This window comes from Musa acuminata, chromosome BXJ1-11, assembly GCF_036884655.1.
Source record: "Musa acuminata AAA Group cultivar baxijiao chromosome BXJ1-11, Cavendish_Baxijiao_AAA, whole genome shotgun sequence".
NCBI lineage: Eukaryota > Viridiplantae > Streptophyta > Magnoliopsida > Zingiberales > Musaceae > Musa > Musa acuminata.
The window spans coordinates 4,004,375-4,017,156 of record NC_088337.1 but is presented as its reverse complement, the minus strand read 5'-3'; the positions used below and the strand labels follow the sequence as shown (position 1 = coordinate 4,017,156).

General features: G+C 35.3%; 1 protein-coding gene across 3 annotated transcripts in view; it reads left to right on the top strand.

Annotated features, from left to right (window-relative positions):
* Window positions 1-11,177, top strand: part of LOC135581844 (uncharacterized) — a 30,213-nt gene extending 19,036 nt beyond the window's left edge. Inside the window, exons 19-28 of one of the 3 annotated variants that reach the window (XR_010481069.1) lie at window positions 40-287; window positions 1,278-1,323; window positions 1,411-1,659; window positions 2,034-2,264; window positions 4,812-4,903; window positions 7,980-8,208; window positions 9,662-10,018; window positions 10,661-10,734; window positions 10,828-10,992; window positions 11,082-11,177. Coding sequence is in view for 1 of the 3 variants with exons in the window: in XM_065089228.1 (XP_064945300.1) it covers window positions 40-287; window positions 1,278-1,323; window positions 1,411-1,659; window positions 2,034-2,264; window positions 4,812-4,903; window positions 7,980-8,208; window positions 9,662-10,018; window positions 10,661-10,734; window positions 10,828-10,936 (1,635 nt within the window). In the remaining 2 variants the exon portion in view is untranslated. Of the gene's footprint in view, window positions 1-39; window positions 288-1,277; window positions 1,324-1,410; window positions 1,660-2,033; window positions 2,265-4,811; window positions 4,904-7,979; window positions 8,209-9,661; window positions 10,019-10,660; window positions 10,735-10,827 lie in introns of all 3 variants that reach the window. The other 2 variants (XR_010481068.1, XM_065089228.1) reach the window with 2 other exon arrangements.
* The last annotated feature ends 1,605 nt before the right edge of the window (window positions 11,178-12,782 follow it).

The following is a 12,782-nucleotide window of genomic DNA, read 5'->3' as shown; positions in this document are numbered from 1 at the left end:
ATTCTTTTTGTTAAATGATTAACCTTCTCTCTTTAATAGCCCATATATCTTACTGGAAAGAAGTACCTTCTTAAAGGAGAAATTCACATTGATTCAGACTTGGTCCGAGATGCGGTTGACTTATCTGAGCACATTGTTCTGGATGTATTTGATAGAGATGGAACTTCTGATACTGTCTCTACTAGATTTTCGTCTGATAAGAGCGGCCAAAGGAACATTGCTGTGTATGAATACTCAATCTGGTCTGACCTTGGAGAGGATCTTATCTTTTCTCCTCAAGATACCAGGTAATTATATGATTCTGATTTGGTTATTATGGAGGGCTATGAAGTCCAGCTTGAACTTGTAGACTATTTTGATCAGTTGGAGTATTCATGATAACACATTAGGCTGGCACTGGCAGTCCTTGGAAAATATGTTAAAAGATTATCATGCTACGACAGAATTGTATCAAGGATGATGGCTTTTTATCATCATATACTTATGGAGTCAATCTATACTCTGTAGAGCAATTATCTGATATGAGACCGAGTGGATCTATTATGTTTATGTGAATTTGGTTTGCACAACAATGGTTTCGCACATAGCAATTTACCTTTATCTTTCCGATTACTATCACTACTCTCAGATAACTAGCAACTGACCTTGTTTCTCTAATCAGATCAGTAGTTAGACCATCAACCTTCTTTTTCTTGGGACAATAGAATATGAACAACATGGCTGACCAATGATGCATGTTATTGCATCCTTCTTTTGTCATTTAGCTAGATGTGCATGTTCTAATATATGGTTCATCCATGTTCTTGATCTCATATGAATATCCACTGATGATGTTAGGTAGTGAATACCAGCTTTATACATAAAATAATTGCCTCATAATTTGCAGTACTAATTCTCTCAACCATATACTAATATTCATATATGTATATGCATGTTATATGAACTATATATTACTTGGAATTCCAATCCAATGAATCAGGACCTAAATTTTGTATATCTAAGAATTTCTTTTTTTTTAGAATGATGATACAAGGACTAACATTTTTAACAAATTCAAATATCTGTTAAGTTTTTGCTAGCAAAATGTTCTGCATCTATTTGATTCATCAAATAACAGACAATTTTATGTTATAAAATTGTCTGCTATTTAATTTTTCTGATGTTCAGCCTTTCCTATTATGCCTACACTTATGATGATCAGAACTAAGTTCTTTCTATGATTACCTGACCATTTTTTTACTTATACCTTAATCTTTAAATACATTTGCATTTTGCAGTGCTGGACAGGAGAAGAAGATACTTTTTTATCCAAGGCAGAGGCAGGTAAGTAATACATATTTTCCTAATTCATATCAGATTTAAATTCATGAACTTATGCTTTGATATATGTTTACCGATCTAAACGGGCAGGTATCAGTTTCTGTTGATGGATGTCAAGCTTCTATTCCTCCGATTAGTGGTCGAGTTGGGTTGTATATTGAAGGATCAGTATCTCCTGCTCTAGATGGTGTTAATATAAGAATCACTGCCATGGGGAGCAGCAGTTATGTCTCTTTGCAGAAAGGGGATTTAGCTTTTGAAACTGAGACTGGAATATATGGTTCTTTTACTGCTGGGCCCTTGTATGATGATATAAGTTACAAAGTTGAAGCTTCAAAGGTTAGCATTAGGTTTTTTTATCTTGCAATTGGTCCTTAGTTCTGTTTTTTTATTTCTGGTGGGTACCAGTAATAGAGTGCCTGATTCTTTAAAGCATCTTGGAAGGTACTAAATCCAAAAGAGAACTCTGAGTATGCTGCGTCTCAAAATCTTGTCACTTTTTATTCCATGAAATATTTTATGTAAATGTGTTAGCATATTTTTCACATATATTTGTTGAAATATTCTAGTGAGATTTAAGTTTCTAAACTTGTTCCAGATTCATGTTACTTGGATATTCATTGTTAATGAACTGCTTTTGTAGTTTCCACGTAGAAGAATCTCTGTGATTCTCTTTACTATTATCTTCTCATATTCTTTTTATGCTTCTACAGCCAGGTTATCATCTTAAACAAGTTGGACCTAGTTCTTTTACATGTGAACAGCTTAGTCAGATTGTAGTGCACATACATGACGAAAAGGAGAACGGAGAACTATTCCCTTCTGTTTTATTATCATTGAGTGGTGAAGATGGTTACAGGAACAACTCGATCAGCAGTGCTGGTGGAACATTCACCTTTGTCGATTTATTTCCTGGAAGTTTCTATCTCCGCCCATTGCTAAAGGTGTTTTAACTTTGCAAACATAATGTTTGTTTATTTTCTTAACGGTGTCTTCTGATTGGTTTTCCAGATATATATTGGTTTTCATATGAATAGATAATTAGCTTGGAATTAAAATACATCAGTTTGCTTAATGGTCAGAAGCTCCATGCATATTTTATTTATGTTTTTTATTTTATTAATAGGTGTTTCCTGATTGGTTTTCCAAATAATTTTTTGTTTTCATATGAAGAGATAAGTAGTTTGGAATTACAATACATCAGTTACTCAAGGGTCATAACTCAGAAGTTCCATGTATTGATTATTTAATTTTTTCTTATTTGAGATTTCTGATAATTATCTCAGATAGTTCAGAGTTATGAAGGACATTCACATTAGAGAAAACAATGAATATTGTATATCCATTTTGCTCTATTGACAGAATATTGTAATTTCCTTGTCGGCCATTTGCACTTGAGCTATTTTTTCATTGTATCACAATGTTGTGATCATAATAATAAGTTACCACCTAATCATTCATTTTATAACAAAACTATTTTCATTTTGATGAGTGTCATGTTGTACACTAAAATGGAGTTGAGAACAATGAGTCCACTGGCAGAACTTAGTTGCATAGCTCCATTAATTTAATAATCCTAAATTTGCATTTCAGCAAAATCCCAAGGCATGAGACCGTTCATTGAACCATATAATGTACTTTAGACTTTAGAGTTTAGCTCATCTTTTGTCCAATTATTTTTTTTCTTACAAAAAGGAAAGACCTCTTTTCAGTGTTCCAACAAATTGTCAATCAACTTAGTCAAGTTTTACATAAGTAAAAGATCATGGGAGAAGTTAAATTTGTCCTTACAGATAACAGTTTGAGAAGGGAATATGTCATACTTTCCCTTCCCTTCACGTGTGATTTCATATAAACTAGATAGTTGAATCCTGCTCAAAGTTGTGAAGACAATAGTGCCCTTCTGAAGTTTAAAAACTTGATGAATGCTCTTCCAGCTAACTTCTGGCTTAAGACAGTTAAATCTGTTTGTTATGGATAAGAATTCTAATTCTGTTCCTTATTAAAAACTTCCTTACTACATTGGATTCAATATCTTGCTGAGGTTAAATCCATCTCGATATCATGGCTCATTTCATCCTTTTAGCAAGGAAGATCATAATTAGGGGAAATTAAAAAAAAACCAACATGAGGTTAGGATAGTGATTCTACCTCATCTTTTGGCTCTAGATAAAAAGAGACTATGCATAGATACTATATTCAAATGAATCTGTTCATAAGGTCTTTATGAACATCCATGATATTTGGAACTTTAGAGGTATTTATGCATGGTTTGCTCCTAAAAAGGAAAACCAAGCATATGGATGAATTACTCGTAACTTAGGTAGAGTTGAAAACTAATGTAGCTTGACTAGCTATCTTTGGGTCTACTGTTGTTGATATATTGGTGGCCATCATTACTATACTCCTATTGGAAGAATCTCCATGACATATATGTTTGATTTTATGGTAAGATTTTCCTTCTCTATCCATCATCTCAAAGTGATTTTTCACTTTCAAGCAAGGAGCATTTTTTTCTTGACTAGATTTTCTTTATTTGCCTCTTAATTTAGAATTTGTACCTTTAAATTAATTAGAAGATAGGATAAGTTGCCGAATTCTAGGTTGGTTTTTCTCTTGTAATGATTTCTAAGGTTTGGTTCCTTATCATTTGGGCCATTGATCTGCTTGGTTTTTTGGTGATTTATTTGCTTTTGCACCTGATTATGGGGAACACTTTATCTCAATTTTACCTATGCATTCTCATTTGCAGCAATTTTACATAGGGATTTGAATACTGGTCTGTACCGGCATGCCGAGCTTTGCTCGGTATGGTACAAACCGTCGGTATGCTAGGGCGTACGACGACACACCCTAAAATCTTAAAAATATCTTCACCTACCACGCTAGGGTGTACCGACCAATATGCCTCAGTAATGATTGAAATCCGGGGCGGTATCGGTCGGTACGCCTCAGTACCGGTCAAAACACTAGTATCGCTCGGTAGAGGATGGTCCACATACCGATATCCTCTCGGACCGATACGTACCTCCCGTACCGGATGGTACACATTGAAATTGATAACCCTGATTTTACCTATGCATTCTCATAAAACATTTGGTGAGTTGTTTAAATCAAAGTTCCATTGTTCTTCGTTGTCTAAGACTCTAAAGTCCAAAAAAGAAATTTCTCACGCGAGGAGCACCACATGCTTGTTAAGCAACTGTTACTGAGTAATATGTACAAATGCATTTTGATAATTGATCTCCAATTTGTATCATTCAAATTATAGTGTCCTCTAATATATATTTGTTTTGTTAATTACATTCCACAAACTTTAGTGTTCAGATGTCAAGGTTTTGTATGCCACTAAATTAAATGTGGCAAGTTCTTGAGCGGCCAGTTGGACTTGCTATGTTGTATATCTTTTGAATTAGTTTGCTATTTTATCTTGTTGTTTTTTCCGTAAAGAAACAGCAATAGAATTTCCTTCTGATTTATTGCTTTGGCAGGAATATTCCTTCTCTCCTGCAGCTGTGGCAATTGAACTAGAATCTGGAGAGTCTAAAGTGGTTAAATTTCTTGCAACACGTGTTGCTTACAGGTTCGTCGATTTCATTTTTGCATCTGGTATCTCATCCTTTTCACAAACCTTATATTTCTCTTGTAATTTGGTTTCATTGATGATGTAATCTGTGCCAGTGTATTATAAAAGAAATCATTGATTTCTGGGCAAGTTTATTTCACATTTTTACCATGCACTTGTTCATAATATAGTTTTGGTACTTGTTAAAAGTGTTATTGGCATGAAAAAAATAGTTTGCCTAGTTTTGCTACATTTTCTGAGACCTCTGACTCTAGGGATGAAGGGGCTCCCCTCTTGATACCTGTAAAACAAGTCCCATTTTCCCTAGTTCATCAATATATTTTGTATTGACTATTGAGAATTATATAAGTTTGTGAGGAGGAAATCCTGGTGATGTGGGTTGAGAACATTTGATGCATGATCATGGAATACTTGGTTCATATATTTAAGATCTATAGGAATATTTGAAAGCAAGCATTAGGATGGTAACTTTGCTTTGTGCTTTGGATGATGGGTTTTCTCCAGTCATGGAAACATCCTCTTTGGTTGCAGGGTTACACTTGTTATGTCGACCCTCTTTGGAGCCTTTAATGGTGTTTATGCAGTAAACCTGCCTGTTAATAATTACAATCTTATTAAGTACATTTTGATCATTCTACAGTACATGCTATTCTGATCACTTAAGTATCTATAATTGACACTGAGGAGGCTAGCATAAGGTATCCAAGATATTATTATATTCATAAGTGCATAGCTGTATTCCTTGATAGCCAGTAGTATTTCTGTTGTAATCGTTGCACATTCAGCAAAAATCCAGTACTGGAATACAATACCTTCCCTTACATGCCTATGGTTAGTCGAGGATTTCCTACTAGTGCTGGAGATTCTGCATCTTTGACCATAAGTGTGGCATCTTGTTGAGCTCGTTTTTTTTTTATGTGTTAGTTTCATGGAAAGAAACTTGAGATGCCTCATGCGAGAAAGTTTTGTTCCAACTTTTGACATCACTATTTTCTTTCTCCCTCCCTTGCCCTGCTTATGAGGGGGGTATTATTCACCATCAAAATTTGATGATTGAGCCAAGTATCAAGGCAATATATTCTGAAGATATTCAATAACCAGAACATGATTATTTCTTGTGGAAAATGCATTCAAAGTTTTAGAAAGTGCATTGAAAATAAAAATTAGGGTTCAATTTTTTTTTTCTTTTTTCTTTCTGGAGGAAAAGCTTGAGGTTGAGTTGAGGTTTGGGTTGAATTAGGTTTTGGTTCAAGTGGGCAAAGTTCCTTAAAAGCTAGTGGATTGGCTGTAAAAGAATATGATCATTTGCTTATACATTTCAAAATATAAGTGATTAAATAAAACTCAAACATTGAATACAGTCATCATTCTGAGATCAGGTTAGGAATCCTGATACATGCTTGAAGAATCCAAATAAAATTTCATAACAACAAACAGACTTGCATTGGTTAGGCATGTTTTGCATTACAGGTCATCTTTAAGATGGCATTTTGACTTTAGATCATGATGTAATAAATGCTAGCTAGAGGAAATTAAGATAACATAGATTTAAGGTGTTATATTGTTAATTATAGAACCAGTCATTTGTTTAAAAACACAAATGAAAGATGAGAATGGACAGTATGAGATCAGAGCTAGCTTTTGAAAATATCAGCTAGATTCCTTAATATCAAAGGGCTATTAAAGAGCAGTACTGTATGCAGGTGGTCAAGAGACTGCATAGTAAATATGCAACATACAGAAGCATATTTGCTCGCATATGTCATTTAATTAAAATACGCATAATTATGTTAATTAAGTATAAAAAACTGCATAATCAAGTCTAAATTATTAATAGGCAAATATCAGGTATGACCAAACAGAAATTTTATAGGATATCATTTACAACTTATGTAAGTAATATGTTATAAGAAATGCACAAAAGGCTTAAGTTATAAGTGTTATATTTATGGACCATAAATAATAGCATGGTTTGCAGTACCGGTCCGACAGCCTTACGGTACGTGGACCATATGTTACTGTTCCGACACTGTAGCAGTACTGTAGCACTGTAGCACTGCTACAGTGCTCGGCACGCCTGAATATACCGCTCGGTACACCTGGGTGTACCGAGCGGTATACCGTACCGTACCGGTACCGAGCCCAGGTCGAAACTCCGGTACGGTATTGCGAACCTTGAATAATAGTACCAAAATAGTAGTAATAATTGTAAAAAATACTAATAAATAGGAAATATAAACCACATAAGTAATCATAGTTTCATACTTAAAAGCATATTGCTTTGTGCAATAGATTAAACATATTTGATAACACAACATATTGAGGCTGCATGACTTTGTACAGGGTGGCCATATGACCAAATATGCATATGTGGGTGCATATTACAACCACTCAGGCTGCATTTTGTTGATAAGAGAAGGATATGTATGTACAATGAGGTAGAAATCTTGAAGTGAAAAAAAAACTCCCTAGTATATGAAGTAATCAGTTTTGGTTGTGTTGCTCTATTGAGGTAACATTGACAATCTGGTAATCCATATAGGCACCTGTTCAATATACAAACATAATGTGCTGTATCAAAGATGTACAATCCATCATGTATATGGAGATAGAAATATGCATCCTTCATATCGTACTCATGCTACACAAACAATTAATGAATGTCCAACTAATATGTTGATTGTGGAGATTGCAAACGTTCATGTCATTCTCATTGGCCGTAAACCCTATTAAATATTAATTGACTAAATAAGGCATTATGTCATAGATCATTCATAAAAAATAGTGATCATATTTGGCTATTTGCAACTGTAATGTTTATCAAACTGTAAGCTTTAGAACTTATAACATGAGAAAAAAACTCATGCATGGTTCAATATATTTCAATTAGGATATGTTGTAATTTTAATACATTATATGGAGGGGATATTATCCAAATCTTGATTTCGAAATGTGTGAATATGCTATATAACATTATTAAATGCTATCTGAATCTTGACTTTCAAATGTGTGAATATGCTATATAACATTATTAAATATGTGTTATTCTATGCTAAAATGCTTCCCTTTGTAGTGCTATGGGCAGTGTATCATTACTCTCAGGTCAGCCAAAGGAAGGTGTTTATGTTGAAGCACGATCAGAAAGCAAAGGCTATTACGAGGAAGCAGCAACTGATAATATGGGGAATTTCCGGTTAAGGGGTCTTCTGCCTGACACCACATATATGGTCAAAATAGTAGCAAAGGACTACCTTGGAGTCAAAACACTTGAACGGGCTTCACCTGAATCTATTGCTGTTATGGTAAGTGCTTTTTCGGATATTTTCGTGCTGTTTGAATGTTCACCAATATTATGTTGGATACGTCACAAACTTTTAGACATGGATGCCAACGTATGGTGCATGGGTGGAGAGCAAATTGGTCACTAATAATTTAATTAAAAAAAAGGAATAGTATGGACCACTAAATATTTTGATAATCAAATGGGAAAAAGTTACTGCAACCATGTTTTATTGCAAAGAAAAAGGAATAAAAATTTTCAGTTTGAATGCACAGCTGAAATGTATAATGTCACTGCATCAGCGTTGTGTTTCACTCATTTTGTAGTTTATTGTCATCAAGATATGGAATTATCTTTATAGTATACAAGGATTCACGTCTTGATTTGTGTACCTTCTGGCCGGTGGACTAGTGTGGGAAAAGGAAAATAAAGAGACTGAAAGGTGGTTGAAACTTGAAAGAAGACTATTTTGCAAACAATTGTGGGAATATGATTGAAAGAAGACTGAATGGTGGGTTCAATAATCAGAACTTCATAATAAAGTAATATAGGAATTGCAATGGGGTGGGTGTAACCGTTGGTTTGCAATGTCATCCTTGCCCTGAGTACATGATGTATGTTCAGTGCACCAAAACCCAACTTGTTCATGTCTGGGGATGCAAGAAGACTCTGTGGTGTTGGCATAACACCAAACTAGGTTAATGTTGATGAGGAGGACCATTATTGGCGATGGGAGGTTGATAACATTGCTGCTGCTGTTGTTTTCAAATTGGATGGAGGGGGCAGAGGAGGCATTGAGGGCGAGTTTTGCATGTCAGAGGTATAAGAGTGGGAGTGGGAGGGAGGTGTGGCGTAAAGAGAGGTTGGCAGGAGACTGGGGGATTGAGATTCATAGGTTTGAGGACCATTGCCATTCTAATTGGAGAGCAATATAAAACTGATGCCTAAAACAATCATATTGAGCTGATTTTGCATTTTATAATCCTGTAAATTCTTTGTAATATCAGTAAATCAAATACAGATATCTAAAAGGTTCTATGCATTCAACAAGATATGTTAGTATCTCTAGGAATCATTCTCCATAAAAGATGTATACTGTTATACTTGTGAGACGACTTGACAACTATACCTATGAAAACAGCATGCCTCAACCATCATGTATATTTATTATTGATATGTTCTGATGTAAGTTTCAATCTTCCTGTTAAAACATTCTTGCTTGATGACTTTCCAAGGGAAAAATGAGTACTGTCAGGTAGTTATGGTGTTTCATTACATATTTATCTGAGTGGGCAGCTAAACAATAAATGCAGAAGTGAATGAGCTATGTTTCTCTGTGGCTGCTGCTACTTAAAGCCAGTCTAAGTCATTGTTATTCCTTGTTTAGTTAACAATTAATTATAAATGCTTGAAATATGGAATAACTGCTGTAAAATATCCATTTCCTGTGTCTTATCAGATGTTCTTATTGGCAGGTTGGAAGTGAGGACGTAAGAGGTTTGGATTTTGTGGTGTTTGAACAACCAGATATAGCAATTTTAAGTGGCCATGTGGAAGGAAATGACATTGAAGATCTACAGCCACATCTTTCTGTTGAGATCAGATTAGCGAGGGACCCATCTAAGGTTGAGTCAGTCTTTCCTTTGCCGCTCTCGTTCTACTTCGAAGTGCGTGATTTGCCCAGGGGCAAGCACCTAGTGCAGCTCCGGTCTCGATTCCCATCAAGTTCTCACAGATTTCAATCCGAAATACTGGAAGTTGACTTGGAAAAACAACCTCAAATTCATGCTGGCCCTCTCAGATATAATGTCAAAGAAGAAAATCACAAACAGGTGAGGCACATAGTGATAAATGGCTTTGCTTTTGATTTACATGCTGATCTTGATTCCTCGAAATTGCTGGCCTGTTAATGTTTGATTTTTTTTTTTTTGATTCGTTTAGCTAAGTGACATATTAACTAAATTGAATTACCAAGTTATAAAGGATGAGAGTCAGAACCTGGCAATAAGCAGAACAAATATGGTTCTGTAGAACTGCAAATAAAACAAGCATTACATATATAGCAAAAATCCTATTCACTGTCAAACTTATCCATTAGCAGACAAGCAAACCAGAGAGCCTCAGTCAAGCAGCAACAGGAACAGCTTGGTTCTGTTTGAGAACCAACAAAAAATGGTACACTAGTCATGCCTTGGCACATGGAGAGTAACTGGAGGCCATGCTTAATAGCTGCTACACTGATTAAGGCAACTTTAAACATTGACTTGAAACAGCTCAAAGATTTGAACAACAGCTTGATATACAAGTAGTCATTACATGTCCCAGAAAATGCACTAGTTTATGTAGAAAACCTGCAACTTTGGGGAAAAATCTTGTCGCAAAAGCTTTGACAATGCAATTGTTTTGGCAATGGCAACACATGTAAGTGTTGTTTAGGGAATAACTAAAGTGATTGTATTTTTAATACCATGCAGGAACCAACTCCAGCTCCGGTGTTTCCTCTGATTGTCGGAGTATCTGTTATTGCTCTCTTTATCAGCATACCAAGGTGCTTGTATAATTTGCATACATCAACATTGTCTCCGGTGTTTAACCACCCAACTAGCTGTTTCAATTTATGAACACAATCCGATTTCTGCAGGTTGAAGGATTTATACCAGTTAGCAGTGGGGATGGTTTCTTTGGGATCAAGCACAGTATCCACTAAAAAGGAACCACGGAAGCAAGTTTTGAAAAGGAGGCTTCATTAGAAAGAACTGGATTATTTTTCCTTTTGTAGCAATCATTTTGGACCCTCTGCTTGATCGTTAGTCAGTCTACTAATCACTTTTTTCTTCTGATGTTAACAATTGTAAATTTTGATGCCTCTAAAACCATCTTTCTTAATATGTGCAGGCTGATTAGAGTTATAATTTTTAATCAAACGTGCAATAATTTCTGTAGCAGCAATTGCCTAGAACATGTTCCTAAATAGGTATTTCTTTTTTCCCCTTGGCTACTGTTCTTTGGTGGTAATTGGTAGTGGTCATAATATTGGCAATTGATGTCTCTGTTTCCATGATCATAAACATGAGCAGTTGGATCAGCAGGATGGGCGAAAGATTGACCTTTTTTGGTGTTACCATATTGTGTTTTCTATATATATCCATCGAGTATGTGCTTGTATGATCTTTTACTTAAAATGAGGTTTGCCACTGGTATTTACAAATGACTGCTGCTACTGGTGTATACTAAACCGCCAATGGCTGGTGCTTCTGCCCACCGGTAATCATTAAACATCACTTCCCTTGTCAGTCACTGTCGATCCTATTTGGATAGGGAGGGGTATGGTAGTGAAGTTTTCTTTTTTATTTCTTGGTTTTGGGTTGTACTTTAGAATGATTATTTTCTGGATACTCGGAAAAGAAAACAATCTAAATGTTTAGGTTTTCAAGGCTCAATGCCTAGTAGATGGTTCAAGTAGATGTTTGAAAAAAACAAAAAAAGATGTGGAAATTTGAAACACTAGTAATAAATGCTAGCATATTGTTAATTAATCCCATCTCAAGTCTTATATGGATATAACAATAATAATGCATATATGAAAAAACATAGTATTCAGTGGGATAGATATATACTTACACTAAATTTAATGACGATAAATTTGCTACTTTTAGACAATATGTACTTCAAACCAATTTTTCAGGTAACAAAACACAATTCTGAAATGACAATAAAAAGGGAATAAAAATATGCTTGGTCAAAAAGCAGATGATCCATTCCATCAAGTAGTTAGATTCCCTAAAGATTAAATCGCACTCCATCCATCACAAAAAATAAATACTAAAACTCTCCACCCAATTAGGTCACCTGTTGACGTTAACCGACGCAACCATCCGATCACCCAACATCGCATGATCAAACGTTACGTCGGGAGTCAAAAGACCAATTTGGTTGGTCGGAGCGTTGGCCTTTTCATTAATACTCACAAAATACAGTGCTAGCAGTGGCAAATCGCACACAGTTAGGTGCTCACGCCCGCCTGCCCTCAGCATGGAGTAGTTGAGTCCTTAATGTTACACTCATCCAATTGCCATTGGCTTATCGAGATTGCCATATATATATATATATATATATATATATATATATATATATATATATATATATATATATATATATATATATATATATATATATATTCTCTACACCTGGCACGTGACGCCCACGCCCCATTCTTCTCAAGTACATGTAATCACTTCCGGCAGCCGCCATCAGCTTTAACTCTGTGTTGGTTCTCATTGCTCCACCTAAACTATGGGCTGGCATTTAAACTTGTAACCCGAACCGAACCCAACCGGAATCCATCACTCCCTTGATCGAACCCGAAGTGTTTCTTGACTGAACCAAACCGGAACCTTTGCTCTTAAAATTAAAGTGGCATGCACATGTAATTCAAACAGTAATACTATAATTTGTAATTTCTTTTCGTCATGGGATATTATGATTTATTAATTTACAACATGAAAAGTTTAGTAAATTGTAATTTCCCCGGTTTGGTTTTGGTACCAAACCAAACAGTACGTTTCCGGTTCGATCTATTCCGGTTCAGACTTAGCA